The 25,296-nt window shown below is 36.1% G+C and overlaps 2 protein-coding genes across 3 annotated transcripts in view; one reads left to right on the top strand and one right to left on the bottom strand.

The window, feature by feature from the left end:
* ARAP2 (ArfGAP with RhoGAP domain, ankyrin repeat and PH domain 2) overlaps positions 1-25,296 on the top strand; it is a 199,225-nt gene that overhangs the window by 122,732 nt on the left and 51,197 nt on the right. For both annotated transcript variants that reach the window (XM_036763354.1, XM_036763355.1), the window contains exons 19-21: positions 11,110-11,273; positions 15,658-15,870; positions 22,040-22,145. In XM_036763354.1, coding sequence (XP_036619249.1) covers positions 11,110-11,273; positions 15,658-15,870; positions 22,040-22,145 — 483 coding nt within the window. The remainder of the gene's footprint in view (positions 1-11,109; positions 11,274-15,657; positions 15,871-22,039; positions 22,146-25,296) is intronic.
* LOC118853335 (transmembrane protein 251-like) lies at positions 24,014-24,486 on the bottom strand. The gene has a single exon (XM_036763356.1). The coding sequence runs from the start codon at positions 24,475-24,477 to the stop codon at positions 24,082-24,084; it is 396 nt and encodes a 131-aa protein (XP_036619251.1). The 5' UTR covers positions 24,478-24,486; the 3' UTR covers positions 24,014-24,081.

Below are 25,296 nucleotides of genomic sequence, written 5' to 3' on the forward strand. Positions count from 1 at the left end.
AAGATTTTTTAGACTGGAGGAACTTTTTAGGTTTTCCTTTCAACTCTATGTCGTAAGCCGATAGGCATTTTTCATTCTCTTGTTTTGGACAGTTAAACCAAACTCTTTAATATCTTCATGATCTCAATTGAGAGATGAATGGATTGATAGATGGATAGCTAGCTAGCTGGCAAGTAAAATTTTTTGGGCTGGTCACTATACTAAGTGCCGAGGATACATAAATAAGCAAACAAGACAGTTCCTGCCCTCAAGGAGCTTACTGATTATGGAAGACAACACATAAAGAGTTGTAGAAGGTATGTGTGTGTGTTGGATGGGGGGCACAGCATGATGTAGATATGGCCAGGAAGTGGCAGGGAAGAGTGGTTGAAGGCAAGATAAGGTAAAGCTCAACTATCAGAGCCTTGAGAGCCTGATGTTTCAGAGCTACAATCTAAGGTTTCATTGGGGAGAAATGGGGAGATGAGGTTGAGGGGCTACAGTGGAGCCAGTATGGTGTGGAGACACTTAGGAAAGATGCCCTGTAATGTTTTAGGGATTGCTGCAGCGAGCCAAACGTTATCCACAAACTGGCAGCTTTTTAATAACTTTATCATCTTGAGTAATCCTTTTTTTACTTGAACCGCCTACTAGATTTCTTCCCTAACAATGCTAAACAATTTTTGCAAGCATATGGCTCTTCATTCACTGACTTCTTGATAGTAATGATCAGATATTCATTGAACAAGGTTTTCTCTTTTGTAATATCTTTCAGAGAATTTTGTGTAATTTTGGACATATGCATGGGAGGCAACTTGTTGGAGAAGAAACTTTACCAAATCCATTTAAAATTAGTCAACAAATAGTTCACATAATTCGTGCAGTAGGATCTTATCTTCTCTACATCTTTGTTTCAATTATGTGATGATAAAGATGTAGATGTAGATGATAAAGACGATGATAAAGATGAAACATTACTTGCCAGACCTTGTATCTTCCCTTCTAATATGTTCATTAGAAGTGCTCAGTGGTATGTAGTATATTCCCACAAACATACTGTATAGATAAATGGATGAAAAAAAGAGCATTTATTTTAAGTGCTTAATCTGTACCATACACTGAGGATATAAATAGATGAGTAGAAACAGTTCTTCTCTCAAGCAGCTCCCATTCTCCTATTAGGGAGTGACATGATTAGCCTTATGTTTCAGGAAAATCATACGGGCGGTTTGGTAGTGCTGGGTTGGAGAGTAGAGAGACTATAAACTGGGTCACTGAGTAGGAGGCTCTTGCAATAGGCCAGTTCAAGCCTTATGTGACTATATGAAGAGAAAGAAAGGAACAGGGTTGAGAGATCTATAAAAGAGTGGATAGTGAGGTAGGTGTACAGAAGTGAAAATGAAAATGTTTATAAAATAATTTTGATCTTACAGATCCTGAGCTAGAGAATTACTGATAGGATTTTCAAAGTTTTAAGTTGTATAGATTTTAAAAGATTAAGTGCAATTTAGACTTGATTAGTCATGATCCACATGAAAACTAAGTATGAAAAGAGAGATACTCTAGCCAATTTTCTTTGTAAATCCCTCTCTTATTTTAGAAAATAATTTCTGGAATATAAGGCAAAGTGTGTTAGAATTGCTAATACTGATGATGATGACAATTGGAATTCTAGTTAATGCAACTATCAATTATTCATAATAATAGAGGCAGGTGATATGTGTATGTGTTTGTATATGTGAGTATGTGTGTGTGTGAGAGAGAGAGAGAGAGAGAGAGAGAGAGAGAAGGAAGAATAGAAATAATGTGAATAATTTGAAACTCAGAGATAGCCCAAAATTCTCACTTGAACTATTTCTTCCAGTTTCCTTCTTTTGCCAGCTCTTATGCCAGAATTAGATACAAAGAAACAAAATTGTGTCTACATTTCACCTTTTCTTCCTTGCTCCTGCCTACCCTTTGTTAGAGGTGCTAATGAGTAGTAAAGTGGCTAAAAGCTGGCAGCTGTATTACAAATGATCTAGCTAATTCATAAGCTAGAAATCAGTAGGGACTAGAATAATCAAAGCTAGGATACATTCTAGTTTTTTCGAATTCACATTTCTTCCCCAGATACATATATGTCAGTGCCTTCAGATAGAATAATATTGCAATAATATTTTTCGCTTATAGAGTACTTTTGCTCCTAAAAGCTCCAAACAGAAGGTATTCCAGATGGTATCTCTTTACTGTGTACTCTTTGTTTTTAAAAGTATTATTTTGGAAAATAAACCTTTGTTGCTTACCCTTAAGGGTTTCTGACTACTATTTGAAACCTTATTGAAAAGGCTAGGTGGGACCTTACTTTTGTATTTTTCTGTTAACCCTTACGAGTCTTTTGTATAAAAATATACCTATGAATTTACTTAACTCTTCTGGGTCTCTGTGCTCAGCTGTAAAATAAGATGGTGGAATCTGATGGTATTTCTGGTCCCTCCTGGCTCTAAATCTTGTGACCTGTTATAGTTCAGCTAAAAGTTTTGGCAGAGATTATTTTAGACCATCAAGAAGAAATGCTGCATATCACTAGAAATCAGAGTTGTGTTTCTGCTTTGATTGGCATTTTCAAAGAATTACAAAACCCTCTTTTAACCGTTCAAAAAAAAACTGCTCATATTTGTCTCTGGTTGTACAGCTCTCCCAGCAGTCGTTCATGTTTGGTAACCGTGGGATTTCTAATTTGGTAAACAAATCTATTACTATGCTTCAACTGAAAGGGCATTATGTTGTAATAAAGAAACACGAATACCTCAGCATGTGTTTGGAGGAGCACAAAAGATGACATTTTAAAATCTTTGGTTGACCTGTGATATAAAGCCCAATATATTTGATGGCTTTGGGGGCCAAATGTTTTTAAATTTTATTTATAAGTTTCATTCAGAATGAATGGAATAAACATTTTCTTAGTATATTTCATGATCATGGGGGTCAGGGACCATTTATTACTAGGATTTAACACTTTCAAAAACTTGTTTTATATTTCAGAAATAGAAATAGTAGAAAGTCTCTTGAGGTCAGATTTTCTAAAAGTAATTTTTAAATGGTGCATGTAATTGCAAGTTAAACAGTAGCTAAATTCCCCATGATGTGAGCTTCACTGTTGAGGTGACTTTTTCAACATTTAATGTTTAGAAACCATTTCATGTAAAAGTTACCAAGATAAATTGGATTTTTTCCAACTAGACTTTATGAAGTAAGAGTGATTGTAGCAGAGGTACATCATGAAATGGGCTTTATATTAAATGGAATGACAGATAATAATTGATTATTGAACATGACTTGGATATATGAAGGTATGTACATACCTATTATATATCTATATCTATCTATCTATCTATGTTTCAGGCCTCTATTATAGTTCTACTTTACAGCTCATCATAGAAAGGTGGGTTCTCAAAGGATTTGGTAGTTAAAAAAAAAAAAACAACCAAACAAGAAGAAGAAATGAACAGAACTTTCACTAGGTCCAACCGAGTTGGAAAGAATTAAGATGTGAACCTAATTAGATTGTATATTGTTTTCTAAAGTGTAGTCTAGTTGAGAGAGATTGCTCAACAGAAGTTTTACCATCAAGTCATTGAATCAAAAATTTACAGCTAGAAGGAACTTTGGAGGCTTTGAAGTCCAAACCCCTCATTTTATAGAAGAGGAAACTGAGTCCCAGACAGGTTAAGTGCCTTGCATAAGATAATAAATCACTTTAAGGTTTGCAAAGCACTTTATACATATTTGATCCTCATAAGAGCCCTGACAGGTGGTTTTACAGATGAGGAAACTAAGGCAGACGGTTTAAATGACTTGCCCAGGGTCATAAAGCTAGGAAGTATCTGAGACCAAATATGAACTGAGGTCTTCTGACTCCAGGACCAATTTTGTATATTCACTGTGCTACCTAGTTGCCTTAGTCTTCCTGATTCCTTATCCAGTGTCCTATCCCTTACCCCATGCTCTTATAATGATTTATTTGGCCATAGGTACTCCTGAAGACCATATACTAAATTTTAAAAGGTTCATGATCTGTGATCATGGGAGAGGTATCCTCTTTGAGATTATCAGATAGCCGATGATTTTGTGTGTGCTTATTTAATATCCTGCTACTTTGTTAAAGTTACCACATTTCAGTTAATTTTAGTTGACTCTCTAGAGTTCTCTGTGTAGACCATCGTATCATCTGTAGTTCCTCTTTGTCTATACTTATTTGCTTAATTTTTCTTGTCCTGTAATAGTAGTTAGCATCTCTAGACTATATTAAATAATCATGATGTTAATGGACACCTTTATTTCACACCAGATCTTATTCATTTCCATTACCCATAATACTGGCTCTTGGATGCTATTTATCATTTCAAGAAAAAGTAATCTATCCTACACTTTCTTTAGTGTGTGTGTATACAATAGAAACGGGTATGACATTTTAGCCAATCCCTTTTCTGTGTTTATTAATATGTCTTATTTTGATTATTTTATTGTGATGATACATTAAGTTAATAGTTTTTCTGATATTGAACCAAACTGGCACTCTTGTTGTAAATCATACTTGATAATTATGAACATTCCTTGTTATGTGTTGCGGTAGCCTCTTTGTTTTTTTTTTTAAATTTTATTATTTAACATTTTGGGTTTTCAGCATTGATTTCTACAGGATTTTGAATTACAAATTTTCTTCCCTTTTCTACACTCCGCACCCCCCCCCCCCACTCCAAGATGGCATATATTCTGACTGCCCTGTTCCCCAGTCAGCCCTCCCTTCTGTCACCCCACTCCGCCCCCCATCCCCTTTTCCCTTACTTTCTTGTAGGGCAAGATAGATTTCTATGCCCCATTGCCTGTGTATCTTATTTCCTACTTGCATGCAAAAACAACTTTTTTTTTTGAACATCTGCTTTTAAAACTTTTGAGTTCCTAATTCTCTCCCCTCTTCCTCCCCACCCACCCTGCCTAAGAAGGCAAGCAATTCAACATAGGCCCCATGTATATCATTATGCAACACCCTTCCACAATAATCATGTTGTGAAAGACTATATTTTGCTCCCTCCTATCCTGTCCCCCTTTATTCATTTTTCTCCCTTGACCCTGTCCGTTTTCAAAAGTGTTTGTTTTTGATTACCTCCTCCCCCTGTCTGCCCTCCCTTCTATCGTCCCTCATTTTTTATCCCCTTCCTCCTTCTTTCCTGTGGGGTAAGATACCCAACTGAGTGTGTATGTTATTCCCCTCCTCAAGTCAGATCCAGTGAGAGCAAGATTCAATCATTCCCCCTCACGTGTTCCCTCTTCCCTTCCAACAGAACTGCTTTTTCTTGCCGCTTTTTTGTGAGATAATTTACCCCATTCTATCTCTCCCTTCCTCCCTCTCTCAATATATTCCTTTCTCATTTCTTAATTTGATTTTATTTTTTTAGAAATCATCCCTTCATATTCAACTCATCTTGTGCCCTCTATCTATCTATGTATATATATGTGTGTGTGTGTGTGTGTGTGTGTACATATGTATCCCTTCAGCTACCCTAATACTGAGGTCTCATGAATTATACACATCATCTTTCCATGTAGGAATGTAAACAAAACAGTTCAACTTTAGTAAGTCCCTCATGATTTCTCTCTCTTGTTTACCTTTTCATGCTTCTCTTGATTCTTGTGTTTGAAAGTCAAATTTTCTATTCAGCTCTGGTCTTTTCAATGAGAATGCTTGAAAGTCCTCTATTTTATTGAAAATCCATATTTTGCCTTGGAGCATGATACTCAGTTTTGCTGGGTAGGTGATTCTTGGTTTTAATCCTAGCTCCATTGACCTGTGGAATATCATATTCCAAACCCTTCTATCCCTTAATGTAGAAGCTGCTGGATCTTGTATTATCATGATTGTGTTTCCACAGTACTCAAATTTTTTCTTTCTGGCTGCTTGCAGTATTTTCTCCTTGACCTGGGAGCTCTGGAATTTGGTGACAATATTCCTAGGAGTTTTCTTTTTGGGATCTTTTTCAGGAGGCGATCTGTGGATTCTTTCAATTTCTATTTTACCCTCTGGATCAAGAATCTGAGGGCAGTTCTCCTTGATAATTTCTTGAAAAATGATGTCTAGGCTCTTTTTTTGATCATGGTTTTCAGGTAGTCCAATAATTTTTAAATTATCTCTCCTGGATCTGTTTTCCAGGTCAGTGATTTTTCCAAGGAGATATTTCACATTGTCTTCCATTTTTTCATTCCTTTGGTTCTGTTTTATAATATCTTGATTTCTCATAAAGTCACTAGCTTCCACTTGCTCCAGTCTAATTTTTAAGGTAGTATTTTCCTCAGTGGTCTTTTGGACCTCGTTTTCCATTTGGGTAATTCCACCTTTCAAGGCATTCTTCTCCTCATTGGCTTTTTGGAGCTCTTTTGCCATTTGAGTTAGTCTATTTGTTCAGGTGTTATTTTCTTCAGTATTTTTTTGGGTCTCCTTTAGCAAGTCATTGACTTGTTTTTCATGGTTTTCTCGCATCACTCTCATTTCTCTTCCCAATTTTTCCTCTACTTCTCTACCTTGCTTTTCCAAATCCTTTTTGAGCTCTTCCATGGCCTGAGACCAATTCATATTTTCTTGGAGGCTTTTGATGTAGGCTCTTTGACTTTGTTGACTTTTTCTGGCTGTATGTTTTGGTCTTCTTTGTCACCAAAGAAAGATTCCAAAGTCTGAGACTGAATATGAGTGTGTCTTTGCTGCCTGGCCATGTTCCCAGCCAACTACTTGACCCTTGAGCTTTTTGTCAAGGTATGACTGCTTATAGAGTAGAGAGTACTTTGTCCCAAGCTTGAGGTGCTGTGCTGTTGTTTTCAGAGCTACTTCTACACAGCAAGCTCTGCCATAGCAGCGCTCCTTCTCCCCCAAGAACCACCAAACCGGATTGGGGCCCAGATCTAGGCAGGGCAGAGCAAGCTTTGCACTCCTGCTCTAAATTGCTGCCTAATTCCTCCCACCAGGTGGTCCTGGGGCTGGAAGCAACTGCAGCTCTAGCTCTGGAAGCAGCCTCATAGCTGCACCACCTCCATTGCCCCCAAGGTGGTGGCCAACAGTGAACTCCTTTCACTCTGTCCCAGCAGTATTTCCTACTAACCTTCTCCGTTTTTTTGGTATTCGTGGGTTGAGAAGTCTGGTAATTGCCAAAGCTCAATGATTCAGGGCCCTATGGCCTGTTCCACCTGGCTCCCGGTGTGGTTGGTCCTGGTGTGGCCCCTGCTGGGCTCTGGTCCACTCCACTCCCAACTCCGTGCGATAGACCCTTCCCAGTGACCATCCAGGCTGTCCTGGGCTGGAGCCCTGCTTCCCTTTGCTATTTTGTGGGTTCTGCATCTCTAGAATTTGTTCAGAGCCATTTTTTATAGGTGTTTGGTGGGACCTGGGGGAGAGCTTAAGCAAGTCCATGCTTTCCAGGCACTGTCCTGGCTCCACCCTGTGGTAGTCTGTTTGATAATATTTCATCTGTATTTTTTGTCATGATGTTCATTAGAGATATTGGTCTGTAGTTTTCTTTCTCTGATTTGTCTGTATCAAGACCATATTTATATTGTAAAAAGAATTTGGTAGAATATCTTCTTTTACAGTTTTTGCATACAATTCATGTAATACTGGAATAAAGTTTTTGAATGTTTGATAGACATCTTTTGTAAGTTCCTCTAGTCCTGGTAATTATTGTTTTGGGGGTGTGGGGGAAAGTAGGGAAGTTCATTTCTGACTCATCCAGTTTTTTGTTCTGTGATTGGTATATTTAAATTCTCTGTCTTGATATTTTAAACTTGATGCATTTTATAGATATTCATCCATTTGTCTTAAATTGTCCCTTTTGCTCTGAGATAGGAGAATAGTTTCTAATCTCGAATTACTTTTTCATTTTTTATGACTTCTTTTTTTGATTGAAACTGGCAGTTTGGTTTTCCTGGTTCTTTTTCTATACTAGATCATGATTTATACTGTGATTTTTTAATTGTAATTTTTTTAATATCTTCCTTGATTTTTCATAGTTTTTATTTTGTTGTTGGGATTTTAATTTGTTAGTTTACAAGTTTTTCTGGTTTCTTACCCAATTAATATGTTCTTTGTCTTTTCTTTTGCTGATAAAAATGTACAGAGAATACAAAATTTCCTTTTTTGATTGCTTTGGCCCAATCTTGCTGTTATCCGTTTTTTTCCCCTTGATTTATGAAATTTTTAGGATTAAGTTATTTATTCTCTGGCTAATTTTTAATCTTTTTTCAATGACCCTTTGTAAAATATAATTTTATAAAGTATGGTTTTTGGCAACAGTTGTGTTTAATAGTTCTGCTTTTCTTGTTGATGAGCTTTTTATGCCCTGATTTTTATTAAAGTGTCATGTTAGCTGAAAAGTACACACATTATATACACTTGTACATATAAAAATACGCAAGCATTTCTTTCTATACCTATTGTGTAATTATTAACAGATAAATACATATATATCAAACTTTTCCAAAAATTTTCTTCAGGTCTGTAATTTCTTTCTTATGTATCTCTTAATTATACTTATCAAAATCTGAGAGATGTATATTTAACTCCTTAACTCTTATAGTTTTACTATTCCCTCATAAATTTATTAGGTTTTTCTTTATTGGATGCTTTGTCTTTTGTTACATATATAAGTGACATACATTGTCCATGATGCCTTGAAGCATGTCATTTCCCTGTTTACCTCTTTTAATCAAATTTATTTTCACTGTTGCCTACTCTGGTATAGTGGTGGCCCAGCTTTTTTGAGTTCAGCTAAAGGAGAATAGATTTTGCTTCAAGCCATTATCTTAACTGTGTGTGTTTCTTATAAACATCTTATTGCTGGATTCTTCTTTCTGCCATCCTGCCATATTTTATTACTGTCTTCCTATTTGTATTTGTAGTTGTGATTGCTAAATGTATGAGTGTATTTCTCCTCATTCTATCTCTTTAAGCATTTTATTTTTTTTAGTACCCCAAAGAAAAGGAGGGTGTTGGAAGAGGACTGTGCTTAATACCAGAGATCTTTGTTTGATTCTATCTCTTTCCATTGTACTCTTCTTCTCCTACCCTTTCCCTGATTTTGGGATATCTTACCCCCAAATCTTACCCCATTCTTTCTTGTGTTCCTTCTTTCTTGTTCCATTCTCTGAAAATGCAATTATTGTCTAATCCTTTTGTTCAACTATTTTATGTCTAAATCCCCTTTTCTCTCTCCCTACCTGCCCCCGAGTTTAATATATTTCAGTTTCAAATTCTGTCTGTCTATATATTTGACCATTCTTTGTCCAATTCAGATGAAATTGAAGTTTGTCACCCTTCTGTTCTTTCCTCCACATTTGTATAGTTTTCTTCTTGAGTACCTTTATTATTTGAAATAGTAAATTCTCTATTACATAGCACTTGTTCTTTGGACTCATTCTGTACATTGTTAGAAGATTCCTCTTCCCCCATTAAGAAGGGGGGAAAAGCCTAATGTGCATAAGATTGTTAGAAACATGAGGTTCATTAAACATTTTTGCTTAAAAATCTTTATGCTTTTGACTTTCCCACCTTTGCCTGACTTTGAGTTCTCATGTGATTGAATTTAACTTTATACCCATTTTGTTCCATACCCAACCTTCCATAAACCCTTAGCTCCAATAGCAATAGGTAATTGATTCTCTTATGACATTTTTCACATACTGCTTTATATTATAGATGTTTGTAGTAATTCCTGAACTCTCCATCCCCCTTTTAGCTTGTAAACTCTTCTAAGGCATAAACTGTGTCATCTGCATCTTTGAGTCCTCTACAGAATTTTCACAATGTAGGTTCTTATTACTGTTCCTTTAGTGAAATAAAAATGAAATCAACTTTCTGCTCTAGAGTTAGTTTACTGAAATAACTTTTCAGTCTTTCATTATTGGGTATCACCAGTTTCTTTGGGAATGTCATAGGGATAATTTGACATATTCACACGGTCCCTTACCTTGAATTCACAATGTCAGAGTCTATTTCCATTGACATATCTTTTGACAGTATTCTAACTGGAATAGTATTTGGATAAGCTTCATAGAGGGCAGTTTCTTACCAGACATTATTAAACCCAAAGTAACCATTGCACTGAATGGCATGATATTTTAGGATTTACTCTCTGACAGTGTCAGTGATTCAGAAGTTAACTTGTCTCTAGTCATTCCTGTCATTCACTAGTATGTAAGCAGACAGTTAAATCTCTCATCACCAGGCATTCCACTTGACTAGAAATAAAATGGAAAGTTGGAAACTGTCACAGTTAATTCAAGAGTTATACAGATATTAGAGGACTGGCATTACCTTTCAAATACTTAACTTTCTGAAGCAGTCACCCACTCTACTTTCATATACCAACAATGTCGTGAGTACTGCCACCTAGATTTAGATCCAAGAATCTCAAATAAAAAAAAATACTATATGGTTGGGAATCAGAATGGGTTTTCAGGGAGAATTTTCATCTCATCCTTTCTTATTCTGACCTCATCCTAAACTTCTGCACATAATGCAAGATGAAAGTTTTGGTTCATTTTACTTTGAAATGGAAAGCTTTGATATTTTGAATTTGATTCAATTTAACGATAAGGAGGTTCTGTGTTAAAGATAAAAAAAATGATGTAAGAAAAATGGAAAAGAATGGATAAGTTGGGTAGAATTTAAAGAGTTAAATGATGTCAGGCTTCAGAAAGAAAATTCTAGTGTCTTTGGCCACAGCTGGTATTATAGCCCCGAAAATGAAAATAAAATACTCAGAAATAAGTGGGAATTAAAATTAAAGATTGTAGTAGTAATTCAAGAAGATAGAACTAAAGAAGTCAATGTAAAGAGTATGTACTGAAAAACTCATAAAAAACCATTTGCATTCCCTTCTCTTGATCGTACTTAGGCAGAAGCCATCTGTAATAGACAAAGAATATCCTGTTGAGTCTAAAACAAATTTGGTATATTTTATTTTAGTCTAATCATTTATATGTTTTATTTTCCTTTGATTCCTATGCTTAGAATTTAATATTATTTAGAGCTATTTCTTATAGCTTTTCTAGAAGAATCACTCTCATTAACAAAAATTCCCTTTCAAATGTTTGTGAACTTTGCAGAACATTATATATCCGTGGTCATACTAAGTTGGATTTCACAGTCTGGCATACTGCAATTGAAAAAGCTGCAGGTACAGATGGTAATGCATTACAAGACCAGCAGCTCAGCAAAAATGACGTTCCCATTATAGTGAACAGCTGTATAGCATTTGTTACACAGTATGGTAAGTATTTCTGAGATCTTTTTCAACTCATGATATCATTCTTATCTTTTGTAAGTAGGGCCCCAATTGGAGTGCATTAATGTACTTGTGTTTGAAAAGGCACCCAGGAAAAATGGAGACACTGTTGACTTTCATCCATTGACTTTTTTCCCCCTAAATTCATTCAAACTATGAAATGTGATTTGAAATTTTTGTTTCTTTTCCATCCCCTTTTTAAAATTTTTGGTAAATTGTTCCAAGAAACTTTTAAGAACAATAGAGAATAAAACAGGCATTTGAGTATAGATTCAAATTGTTTCTCTGGGTGCTAATATGTTTTAGTCATTCAGTATGCCTCTTGCTTTTTAAAATGTTTTCAGAAGTGTTAATTCTGTTACTTCAGAACAGAAGATTTAATTTTTGATAGATATGTATGTTAATAATAGTGTAATTGTACAACAGAGTAAAAAGTCCCTAACTTTCTTTTTTTTGTTTTTTGGTCTCTTTAAAAAATTTGTGACTAATGTGAAAATATGTTTAATATGAATATATATGTAGAACCTATATTGGATTGCATACTGTCTTGGGAAGGGGGGAGGGGGCCAGAGGGGGAAAAATTTGGAACTCAAAACCTTGTGGAACTGAATGTTGTAAACTTAAAACAAATAAATAAATTTAAAAAAAAAAGAAAATTCAATTTTAGAAAATTTGATGATTTTGAGTCAAATGTGTATCTAGCATTCTTAGTGTTATTAAAGAAAAAATTGGTTATTACATTTGTCTTATTTACAAAGATTATTTTTTATCAGGAGGTTTGTCTTGTTCCAGAGCTTCGTAATCTATTTCTCTATGCTTTGGCTTGATTATAGCATGTAGCTATGATTAAATACTGTATATACCTCAGCACATTTTCTGTTGCCTTTTCTTTGTGCAAAAATGATCCTGGATTTTCAAAGGCCGTGCAAGAAAATTAACAGGTCTTGCAAATGCTACCATGGTGGAAAAGCTTTAAGCACAGTACTTCATATCCAAGGACTAATCTGTCTAAGAATGAAAGAGGTTGGCCAGTGGGTGTTGAGTTCTGTGACCATGATAACCCACTAACAAGGAAAAATATAAGATTACTTTCATACCTGTTTGGCCCTCTTTTTGCTTCTTAGGCAATTATACAATGTTGTAAAGCAGGGCAGAGAATGTCAAGAGCTGCAGTTTTAAAAAAAGTGTAACATAAGCTCAACGGCAGGAACCCTCAATTTCTGATGATCAACAGTTTGATACATTGTGGACAGAAATGAAAACATAAACTTAATGAAGTTGCAGTATGATTTGCAGGTTCTTCTAGATCAAGAATTCTTAGTTTTTGTATAATGCGTTCCTTTAGCAATCTAGTGAAGACTGTTAGACCCTTATAATACTGCTTACAGATGCATAAAATAAAATACTTAGGATTACAAAGGGAACGAATTATATTGAAATACAGTGAATAAAATATTTTTTAAAACAAGGTCAAGAATACCTGTTCAATAAGAGGTATATAATAGTTTTCTCAGAGTTGGTCTTACTTTGCATTTAAAAGCAAGAAGTATAATTTCATAGGACATTTAGTCATCTTGCTTTGGAGAATTAAAGCATAGGAAAGGGAACAATCCCTTAAGAAGCTGCGCAGTTTTCTGTTGTTGAAGATGGATTAGAGAAGTTACATGTAGAACACAACCAGATCCCTCAAACTAAGTAAACGTATAGCAAACTTAGGAAATGTAGCTAGACCAAATCACATAGTTACAGAAGAAATTTGAGCTGGACGAAACATAATTTCAGAGGCATATGGGGACTAACTTTTAACATGAATATTAAAAAAAGGAAAATTTAAAAAGAATCCCAGTATATTTATTTTGCTTTTTATAGCCAAAAGAGGTGACTGAAGAGATATCATCAAAATTCATACCTTTCTTGCACATAGTATTCAGCCTCTTGACTCTGCCTTTTCACTGGATGTCACCCAGAATGGTCCCTTTTTTAGCTCCAGGCTTCCCCGCTTCCTCCAGAACTCAAGTCAAATGCTACCTTTTGCAAGATGCCCTTCTTTGTTTCTCTCCCCTCCATCCCTATTAGTGCTTCCCTCTGAGGTGGCCTCCCTTTTACACTGTGTATATCTTGCTCCTTAGTTTTTGCATGTTATCTTCTCTGTAAGGATGTGAGCTTTTTTAAGGCAAGGATCTTGTTTTTGCCTTTCTTTTTATCTAGCACGTAACACAATGCCAGGCATACAGGAAGTGCTCAATAGATACTGATCGATTACTGACTTCTTAAGTTCACTTTCCCACATCAAATGGGTCTTTAGAAGAATTATCTCTACACACACACACACACACACACTATGAAAACATGGGGGAACAGGAAGGCTTTTATAGAACATTTAAGTAATTCACATCTTGGCAACCATATAGCTCATAGGTATAGGAAAAAGTTTCCTGCCGTATTTATTGCTTATTGTTTAAAAAAAATACGTTTAACTAATTACATTTGAATTATGCAAGATTCTTTGTAAGATGGCTCCTCAGACATCTTTGTTCAGAAATCCCTCAGATTATTAATATTGAAGCAGACATCAGAAAGACCGGTGTTCACTGGAGTTTCATAGATTTCTATGGAGGATTCTTAAATGGCCATAGACAAGAATTAACATGGGATGAAAAGGCCCAAATGGGTTATAATTTGCACTGGTGGCGGGAGTAATCACAATGATGAGATCATTAATACAGGGAAGTCTTGAAGTAGGTTGCTATAGTATTTTACCAATAGCTAAAGAAGTACCTTAATTTTACATTCTTATTTTCATGTTTTTAGAAATGCCCTGAATTTTATTGTTTTTTCTGTTTTTCCTCCATTCCTGCTATCTGCTTTCCGTGATTCTCAGAGCCATAACTAAGTTTGGGAACCTGAGCTAAGCAATTGGGACTTGTCCCCAGGGCACTAACCATTAGGGTTAGCAGCACTTATATTCAAGCAGGGTAGGATTCAGTGAGATTATTCCTCTTCCAAGGTACACTTTCCCTGATGTCCTGGACTTTGGTATAAATGGTTCATTTGAGGGCAGATTTACTTTAGGCATGAAAATGACTATTTAAGACCTTGCTTTTTTCCTATCAATTGACTTAAGTTTTAAATTTCTCAATATCTATAGTGTGTGTTTTACACTTTCTAAACTAAGATACAACATCTTTGAAATTTTAAAGTCATGAATGTGTCAAGAATCATTTGAGTGTTCTAGCAGAAAGGATAATGCTTATCCTCTACTAATATGAAGTTGTTCAATCTTAACATCTCAAAATTGCCATGAAATTGGGCAGTAAATGAGAAAAAGAAGCAAGTGAGATGAACTGATGGGTTTCAGCAAATTTAATTTATAATTTAAGTACCATACATATTCTCTTCATCCTTGTTTTATTTTTTTCCTATTTTGTCCCTCACCTCTTAAATTTAGCAATATTCCAAACAAAGTAACAATAAATCACAAATTCTTGCAAATGATAACACATATCAAAACTTTTTTTATGGTTTTCAAAGTTCATTCAGTATAATAACTTTGTGAGTTAGTAATGAAAGTATTATTACCTCCCTGATTTAGAAGGAGAAAATGAGTTTCAAAGAGATGAAATTCATTGGCCAGGGTATTTTAACTATTAAAGGAGTCTTTATGCTAATATTTATATGGTAACTACCACTGATGATTGGATGATTGGTAATTACCACTGAGAAATCATTAGCACATTTATCGGTTTTATTCATTGGGGTCATGGTTATGTTTCTTTTGAAGTATATGTTATTTGCTGTGTTCGTTTATTATATATTCACATCAGTAAGAAGTTATATTCTTGAATTTTGCATATATACACACAGATGTGTCTTCTCTCATACCAACAAATCATTATGAAACGTAGTAGCCAGTGAACATGGCTTCTGTGGCAATCATTATTAGTTTGAATTTCCTGCCTTTTTATGTACAATTCCACTTGAGTTTACTCATCTTTGGTCAGCTTTTAAACACAAAGAATACCTATTTTTGTCCACATCTGAAATATAGCAAGTTTATAAATGCAGCATTTCTTTCATTAAGGTAGCTGACCACGTATACATAGTTTCAGCTGAATTTGTTGATTAGTTTGACCTCGGTATAGTTATATCTTTGATTTTTGAGCATTTTGATATCTCTTTAGGATGGTTGTAAAGGTGGAGGATAAATAGCAGATGTCTCTAGGCTCTATAGAGGATCCAATACAGTTCTTTTGACTGATAATCCATTCGTTTTTCTTCCTTGTCACAATATGCACGTTTAAATTGTATTCTCAACATCAGTTATATTTTTATTTTAGGCTAATGTTTGTCTTTTAATCTTTTATTGAAGGTTTAGGAAGCAAGCATATCTATCAGAAAAATGGTGACTCTTTCCAAATAAGTGAGCTCCTGGAAAGTTTCAAAAAAGATGCAAGAAGCTTTAAATTGAGGGCTGGGAAGCATCAGCTGGAAGATGTGACTGGCGTGTTGAAAAGTTTTCTGTCTGACATAGATGATGCACTTCTTACTAAAGAGCTGTATCCGTACTGGATCTCTGCATTAGGTAATATATGCAGAAAATCAAGGAAAATTATGTCTAATGGAATCCATGCACTCAGTAGTTATTTTTATATTGTACTATTTAGGGTTTACTTTGATTTTTATCTTAATTTTGTGCTGCAAATTGCATTTTCAAAAGTTGGTGAGAACTGTGTGAACATTATTCTCTTGGAATAGAATTTGTACACATTTTTAAAAGCTGAAGAGATATAGACCTCAGGTACAGATTTGATAGTAAAAACCAAGGTGGCATGTAGTCATTTATTCATTAGATTTGGTTAAGTTTCTCAGTGTCCAGATACATACACTCTCACTCAAATACACAGGATCTCTAGGCGAAGCTGTTGCAAATTGCTGTGGTACTTTTGAATGTATGTTTTTCTTGGCATAGGCTTTAAGAATTAATGGTCACTTAGATTCTATGATGAGTAAGTTTGTATTTACAATATCTTCATTTGATTGTTAAGTCTTCCCCTGTGTTTATTCCAGCTTTTCGAATAGAAACTGGTCCATATTTCCTTTTGCCTCAGTTTTCCAGGATCTCATTTAATGGAGTTTTGACCTTGACCAAACCACCAGAAAACCATTGGAGAAATTTCCAGGTTTAGCTTCCCAGAAGTCTAGTATTAAAGAACCAAGAAACTGAATTTTCTCCAAGAAGCAACTTAAATATAATCACTAATGGAGTTGAATGGATGACAGTGCCACCTCAGTCATTTGATATCAGCTAATTTAAAATTTAAAATAGCCTGTAAATTGAAGCTATAGATAGTCTCTACTTAACAAGATAAGATTTTTATTCTATATGTAAAAGATAGACAACTTGAAAAAAAGTTACTCAGGCAGGTGTCATGAAAGAAGAACAGCCAACTATAATTAGAAGTGATCCTCTGAACCATTCAAAATGATGGAGGGAAGGAGGGATGGACAAATGGAGGCGGGGGGGGAGGTGGGAGGGGGGGAGAGAGAGAGAGAGAGAGAGACAGAGAGAGAGAGAGAGAGAGAGAGAGAGGGACAGAGAGAGAGAACGAGAGAACGAGAACGAATGAGAACTTTTCATGGACCCTTCAGCAGTATTGATGAATATAGTAAAATCTGATTAAGGTGTTGATTAAAATTAATGAGTAATCTTAACCCATTTAATTCAGGGTATACTTTCCCCTTATAAAATGCTATAACTATAATAAGGTTTATAGCCAGGTTATTCATTTGAGAATCTGGCTTAGAGGCATTTTTTTTCCCTTAAGAATTTAAAAAGAGGTATCAGATGATCCTTATCTCAAGGTGTTTCTGTTTATTTTGCTCTTAGTGCCACTTTGAGGAAATTTTTTTGTACATTGAATTTTTCCCATATTTTTCTATGTTTTATACAGAATTCCTATTTGCCTTCACTTGCACCATCTTTGATCCTGTTCCATTCGATTGAATACCCCTTTTCACTGGCAGCATTATTGCTTACAATTAAAAAGGAATAACAATACATGACAAGTTTCATGTCTGCCCTCATTCTAAAAGCTCTTGTGAGACTGAGTTCAGATCCAAAACAAAATCCTCTGGCCACTCTAAGATTAAACTTCTTTAAAATTTCCTGTGTTGGTGTTCCCAAGACTCACCAATTGAATCTCCTATTAGAACACCCCAGGATACTTTGGACTTGGTACAGTACTTTTTGCAGTGTCATTTGCCTATTCTCCTTTTCTGAAGACCACCCTCTTGAATATTCTTTGAAATCTTTGGCTGAGGAATATTTTTGAATTTATGCCTTTCATGTAACTTTCTTTTCATTTTTCTTAGACTCTTCTTACAATTTATTTTTTAGCTTTCATATAAAAAAAGCTATATGTTCAGTTTCAAAATGTCCTATAAAGGAGGAATTCCTCAGAAAGGTAATACAATTTTGCTATTATTTATCAAAGGAAATGCCCTTTGGAGTTTGAAATATGAGGGCACTGCTATTATAATTATGTTGCTAGTGACTGATAACTAGTCATTCTTTTAGTGGTGTTATCAAATTATCTTTCACTTTTGCTTTAGAGAAAAAGCTTATTTTTGGTGTTATGGACCCCTTTGTTAGTCTGGTGAAGCCTATGGACTACTAAGAATAATGTTTTTAAATAATTGAAGGAAACGTTAAATTTCAGTTACAGAGTAGTGAAAATAAAGATGTATTTTTTTTCTATCTAAGTTCACAGACTGCCTGAGTGAGAAGAGCCATGTTTACTTATATGAGTGGCAAACCCTAGAGATCAGTACAAAAGAGATAGTTGTAAAGAAAGTTGTAGTTTGAAATTGAAGAGTACTTAAAAAAGATTTTAGAGAGATTCTTTTATCCCCAGGGATCCTAATGCCCTTTACAGACTACCTAATGCATTTAGAGAATCTGATATATAGCTGCTTTTGTATGAAAGGCTAAATCTAAGGTGCAACAAGAAGAATTCTATTTTTCAAGAAAAGTTGAGGAATAGAGAGGAAATGTTTAAGTGCAAATTCCGTCATCTACAAAAGTGTTGTTGATGCCTCATTCCTCAGGACAGTCAAGTGAAGGATGCTTTTGAGTTCATACTTTCACTTAGTTATTTGGTTTAGACGTATAAAGGATCTTTTCTTTCTAGACATGTTCAGTCTTTAAACCATTCTCATTCTCTTCTTTGTCACACCCCACCACGCCCTTTTTTAATGTCCTCAGTCTTTCTCCTCCCTTTTTACTGTTGTGCTTCTGGAAATAGTGCATTTCATGAATTGTTGTGGACCAGCTGACTGACTTGTTGCCTCTCCTCCATCTCTGCCCACTCACTCCTTACAGTGTGTATTCTGCCTCCACCACTTGGCTGAAACTGTTTTCTCAAAGGTTATCAGTGTAAAATCCATTTTCTAGCCCTCACATTTCTTTTAGATTCTCAGCAAAATTTGACTTTCTTCATAACCATTATTCTGTTCCTCCTCTGATTTTTTTTTATAGCTTTCTTATGTACTTATTACATTCTGTTTTACCCTAAGGTAAATAAAAAACATTTATTAAATTCTTACTATGTGCCAGACACATACTAACAGCTAGGGATATAGATACACGCAAATGAGACTGCCTGTACCCTCAAGAGGCTTACATCTTCATAAGGGCTAGAGGGAGGGTACCTGTAGGAGCAAGGCAGCTGTTGAGGAGGGGGAGAAGTCTGGAGAATAAGTGGAGCCAGGAAGGAATTGAGGCTGACTAGGGTCCTTCACAAACTAGTGGTCCATGTTAGGCATTCACCAGCCATGCTCAGGGTGGTAGTATCCTAAATTTTTAAATAAATCTCTTATTTTTTCCACAAGATTAATTCTATCTTTCTGACTATTCTTTATCTTCTTCTTCTTCTTTTCCTTCTCCATTAAGTGTAGTCCACCCCAAAGACTTGGAATTCATTCATTTCATTTTTCCTTTCACTCTCATCCACTTTCATTGCTTCGACTCTTACCTTTATATATGTTATTTATAAATATTTATCTCCAATTTCAACCTCTTTTATCAGCTCGAGACTGGTTACTGGATAGATATCTTCCTTGTAGGTCCTGCTGATATCTTGAATCCCCATTTTCCCCTGCCCATAACTAGTCATAGTCCTCATTTTTCTGATTAACAGAGTTTACCATTTCTCCATTACATGTGTTAAAAATAAGGTTCATCTTTTTTTTTTCTTTTTCCCGTCTCTATATAAGTTCTCCCTTTGAAATATCTCTTTTACCCATCACTTCTTCCTATTCCTTATGCTACCATCTAGTTCATGCCTTTGCTTCTTGCATCTTTCAGTAACCTCATAATGGGTCTCCTTGTCTCCATTCCCTTCCTCCACCAGTCAGTCCTACCCATGGATACTAGATGAATCTTCTCAGCGCACAGTGGATCATTTCATTTCCCTTCTAAATAAGGTTTTTCTATAGCTTATTGAGCACTCATAAGGTTATTTTTCAAGACTCCACAATGTAATGCTATCTACTTTTCACACTGCATTTCATACTTCTTCCTTATTCTATAGTCTAATCAATTGATCAATGAAGAAACCAACATTAAGTGCCTATACTTAATATCCTGTGCATCATGCTAGGCGCTTTGGGAGTGCTACGTTTAGTTAAGGCATACCTCTTACATTCCAGGAACTTATAGTCTAGTAAAAGAATAAGATATGCACCCAGAGAGCTACCATACCCAATATTACATGATAAAGGTCCTAAGGGAGAAAGTTGTTACAACCAGCAGTGTCAGGGAATGCTTTCTGTTAGAAGTGATATTTGAGTTTGACTTTAAAGAGTTGTAGTTCAGCAGGCAATCTTGAGCAGAGTCATGGAAGTATGAGAATGTGTGGCATTTTTAGGGTTGCAAAATTGATCAATCTAATTTTAGTGTCAATATGGAAAAATACTTGGAAAGGTGCCAGCTTGTGGAAGGCCCTCATTGCCAAAGAGAGACATTTGAACTTTACTCCAAGAACGGTAGGGAGGCATTGAAGTTTTTTGATCTGAGTGACCTGAGTAGATGTAGTATGAGAAAGATTATTATTGAATGGAGTAGGAAGACCCTTAAGAACATTTTTGTAATTATCCTGGTGAGTGATAATAAGGAAGTGAGCTGGCTAAGTGATATACAGTGGAAATACAGAGGAAGACATGTAAGTTGAGAAATGTTGGCGCTCAGATGGAGCTGAATGAATTTGGTAACTTCCGTGAAACTCTTTTATCCCCTGACCTCTCCTCTCAAATATTTTTTATGTTCCCTCTGTTCAGAAGCTTATAGTTTCATTGGTTTAAGATTTGCATTAAAGTTGTCAATCTTCAACCAGTAAGACTAAAAGTTTCTTGAAGCATTTTGTATTATTTATATATAGATCTTTCTGCAATATCTGATATATAATAGATACTCGGCATATCACAGGATCAAAGAATTTTCAAATTGGAATGGATCTCAATAGCTGATTAATCTAATCCATACATGAAAAGATCCCTGCTATAACATACCCAGCAAGTGGTCATCTAACCCTTGCTTGTAAACCCCATTATTTCTTATCCTCAAAACATCCTGTTCAAGTTATGAACAATTATAATTTTCAGGAGGTTTTTCCCCTGACTTCAACCTCAAGTTTGCCTCTTTGTGACTTCTACATATTGTTCTTAACTCTGTATTCTGGGGTCTCAGAGAATGAGTTTGCTTTCTCTTTCACATGAGAGCTGTTCATATTCTTGAAGACAGCTCTTATATTCCCACCGACTCTTCCTTCAATAGGCTTAATTTCACCCCCAGGTCCTCCATTGGATCCTCATATCACCTGCATTAAAGAGAATCTTTTACCCTCCATATAGTCCTTTAAATGCTCTCCAGTTTATCAGTGCCCCACCCTAAATGGTGGCCCCCAGAACTGAATACAGTTATCTTCATTTAATCTGATCAGGTCAAAGTACAGAGGGACTTTCACCTGTTAACTCCTGTAAGCTGTGCCTCTCTCTACCACCATCACTTAACAGACTATGCTCTACTTTGAACTTGGCCCAATTCTCCCGTAACACCCCTTCTAGTCCTAATCGTTATCAGTGGCTGAACTGCCCACCATTTTTGCCTCCTTTCTTAAGGACTTGGTTCTCCAATGACAATGTTTGACAGGCTTCATTATTGAGGACAGTTGTGTCCAAATTGATATACACTTGAACTTCTGCATGTATTAGCCCTCTCAAGTCTCATGGCTTATATCCTCACACCATTTCAGGGCAAATAACACTTCAGTCCTCATTGACCCCCCCAAATGGCCAAATACATACTCTTAAACTCTGAAATTTCCCTTTATATTCATAATTTCTTATCCCTCCATTTTTTCTCCTTCCTTATTTCTCCTGAGCCTGTTTTTCATCATTGTCACTGTCAGTCCTTCTCTCCCTTTTCTTACTCTCCCTAATGGTACCAGTCCTATATTCTGGGGCCAATGGAACATGTCAGACCCCTTTCTCAAATGACAGACTTCTAAATATTGAATACTGCTGTCTTGCCACTTTTATCTGCTCTCCACCTCTCCACCTTCTGTTCCTATACTCACTGACTTTAGATCAGCTGATCTCATAGAGCATGAACTCAAAGTAAAAATGCATGTGTTTAATAAATGTTTATAAAATTGCATTGAATTTTTGTGATTTTTCTTATTTTTTTTTCTCAGATACTCAAGATGACAAAGAAAGAGTTAAAAAATATAGCACATTTATCCGTACACTTCCGGGGGTCAACAGGGCAACTTTGGCAGCTATAATTGAACACCTTTACAGGTCAGTGTATTCAAAAACTTTTTAATATACTTTCATCAATAGAGGGTTTTCAGTACGTTTGTTTTTTAGCTCTACCAGTGTGATCAAAGGCCTACATGTCAGAAGCTTTCAACATGGTTAGTTAAATACTCCTCCTTACTATATATAGTCTTAGGGAATTTAATGAGGCTGAGACAGATTAAAAGACTTGCCAGTAGTCACAGGCATAATTCAGAGCCATAGGTAGAATAGGTCTTCCTCCATCTACTCCCTACCCTCCTGCTTCTTTGTCTCAGTCAGTCACTTTCACCGTATAAAGTCTGTTTTTATAGTTTCTTGACAGACTTGCCGTTTTTAAGCTATATACAATGATGTAAGTCATAATTACAAAATTAAACTTTGATGAGAAGGCTCTTTTTGGAGTCCTGAGTAGAGTGCTTTCTAACATTTTAAGTGCCATATGGCCAGTTGTTATATGATTATATTAGCCTGACAGGCCGGCCAATCAGTGTTTGAATCACAAGCTGGCAGAATTGACTGAGAGGGCTAGAGTTGTTTATTGAAGGATACACAGAATCAGATGGAAATCAGCAGTTCCACTTTCCATTCCCTGCTAGTCCTGAAGTGGCAGCTCTATCCATCACAGCTGGCTCTAAGCTTCAGTTTCCAGCACCCCAAGGTATGCTGAGGGGCTCCATTAATCAACTCTGATTGACATCATGTAAGACATTGGCCTAACATTGAGTGAGCCCTTCTTCCCCTTAGGGAGAAATTTTTATACCCCAAGGCAGGGCTGGAAAGAAAAAATACAGGTAGTACCCTCATGATATATGTCCTAGGACTGTCTTGTGTAAAGTACCTTGGGAAGCAATAAGCCCAGAGAAACCTATGACAAGAGGGAAATGGCATGTCTGTAGAGGTCTTCATCATGTGAAGCACGTGGTATGTGTATGTTATGCTGGAGGTTATGGATTCAGTTTTTTGGGGCCAGTCATTGGACTACTAATCTTGTGTGCAATGCAGTGACAACACACATATACACACTCAAAAAGACACATACACACGTGTGACTATATAAATACACATGTGCACACGCAGCTTTATTGTTGTGGAGGGCTCCCCAAAAGGAAGCTCTTCTACCAGTGGCAGGTCAGCAGTGTAACTCAGAGTCTTAGAGAGCTATGTGAAGGAACAAAATGACTAAGTGACTTGCCCAGGGCTTCCCAAGTCACTGTGTGTCAGAAGTTGGACTTGAATCAAGGTCTTTCGGATGCCAAAGCCAGCTCTTTATCCATTACATAAGCAATAATAATAATAATTATAAAAACAGTTCTATGTAGTCAATTCATTTAGGCAACTATTGGATCGTTAGAGGACAGATAGAGAAAGAAAAATGAAGCATGCAAGCTGTATCCTCAGGGTCACATATCGTGTGACCATAAACCTAGTGCTGGAAGGGACCTCACGAGCAATCTATTCCAACCCTCCCATTTTATTTTATTTTATTTTATTTTATTTTATTTTATTTTATTTTATTTTATTTTTTTACTTAAGCAAAATTTAAATTTTATAATCATGTTAGGAACTTTATACATTTAATACAAAGGAAGTGCCCATATCTACTCATTTTTGCCAAAAGGAAAGATTTCTGAATCATTATTTCCTTGCACAATAAAACAAAATCAGAGTCCATATGTATGTCCTCTAGACGCTGTAGGTGGAATGACATGATCTTGCTTCTAAAGAAAATTTGAATAACATCCTTAGTTGAAGTTAGCATGATTGCAGCACTGTATACCATTGTCTACCTAAAAATTCATTATTAAAAAATTGCCTCTCGTCACATTTCAAAAAGAAAGGCTCAGTCCAACCACAACTTCCTCTGAGAACCCCAGTCTTGTGATTAAACTTGATACAGTACTTGCAGTTTTATAATTACTTAAGAAAAGTGTTCGTTTTATGTATCAATCAGTTGCAATCTGCTGATCTGATTAGAAGCTTTGACAAAAGTTTGGTGGCGATTGCAAATAATTGCCAGGCATATAGGAATGATACAATAGCCCACAGTTTTGGGGTCAGCTCTTGTGCAAGAATAAAGGAACAAAAACATCTGTAAGTATGGGATTAGAAAAATAATCGTCCATAGCCAAAAAGGCAGAGAGAGTAGTCGAGCTTTCAAGGAATATGTCCATGTGGTTCCTTCTTGTGGCTCTTTTGGGTGTTGCTGAACGTGTTCCAATGCTAGTCTGTTGTAAGTTTCATTGATTTCAAAAACATAGTAAATTGCAGCTGCACTTGCTAACAGATACAGCCCCACTCCAATCCATCCCATCCTCTGGCAGAAGTTCATCATTCTCCGTGCTCTGTGCCTCTAGTTGAAAATTGGAATCAGGCCAGCTCCTGAGGAGCGTTTCACCTCTTTTAGTTGTTCAAATATTTTCTTTTTGGCACAGATCTAGGGCTTTAAATGTTCTCCTTCCTGTCCCAGGCGTCCGGCTGTCACCCTCCCATTTTATAGATGGGAAAACTGAACCCCAGAGATGTTAAGTAAATTGCCTCAAGGTCGCATAATAATGGTCTATATTTGTCTAATTTTGTAGCTTTATGTAGAAAACTTCCAACTCACTGAAAATTCACTCTAAGACTCTAGTTACTTTGCTGGTCTTCCTTGCAAAAACTTAAAATGCTCCTGGCTTCCGTTCGAATCAGAAAACGGAGAGCCATTTCACTTAAGGAGGTTTAGTCCTTAGTAGTATGTCCGTGATTGCTCACCGATACATCTGAACTCATAGTGTGACAGCTAGCAGTTCACACCGCTTTAGGAGAGTGTGTCTTCCTGTTGATGGGACTGCCTCTCCACTTGCGTAAACAACAAACTCCCCTCCTTTCTCACTAATCAGGAAATGCTGATCATAGACTCATAGATGGAAGGTGCATTATAGATCTTCTAGTTGCCAGCCCTCGTCTTATAGATGAGGAAATTGAGACCTAACTGGGGAGATGGTTTGCCCAAGGGTCACACAAGTAGTCATTAACAGAATAGAACCCAAATTATCTAACTCAAAACCCGGTGTTCTTTCTACTCAAATAGGCTGCCTGTATATGAAATTATTCTGTTGAATGCCTGTTTCCCCTTTGCTATTGCATTTCTCCTCTAGCTGCTCCCACCCCT

This window comes from Trichosurus vulpecula, chromosome 6 (assembly GCF_011100635.1).
Source record: "Trichosurus vulpecula isolate mTriVul1 chromosome 6, mTriVul1.pri, whole genome shotgun sequence".
NCBI classification, from domain to species: domain Eukaryota; kingdom Metazoa; phylum Chordata; class Mammalia; order Diprotodontia; family Phalangeridae; genus Trichosurus; species Trichosurus vulpecula.

Coding starts and splice junctions, on each gene's coding strand:
- LOC118853335 (XM_036763356.1), bottom strand. CDS start 24,477: ATGATGAACTTCTGCCAGAGGATGGGATGGATTGGAGTGGGGCTGTAT.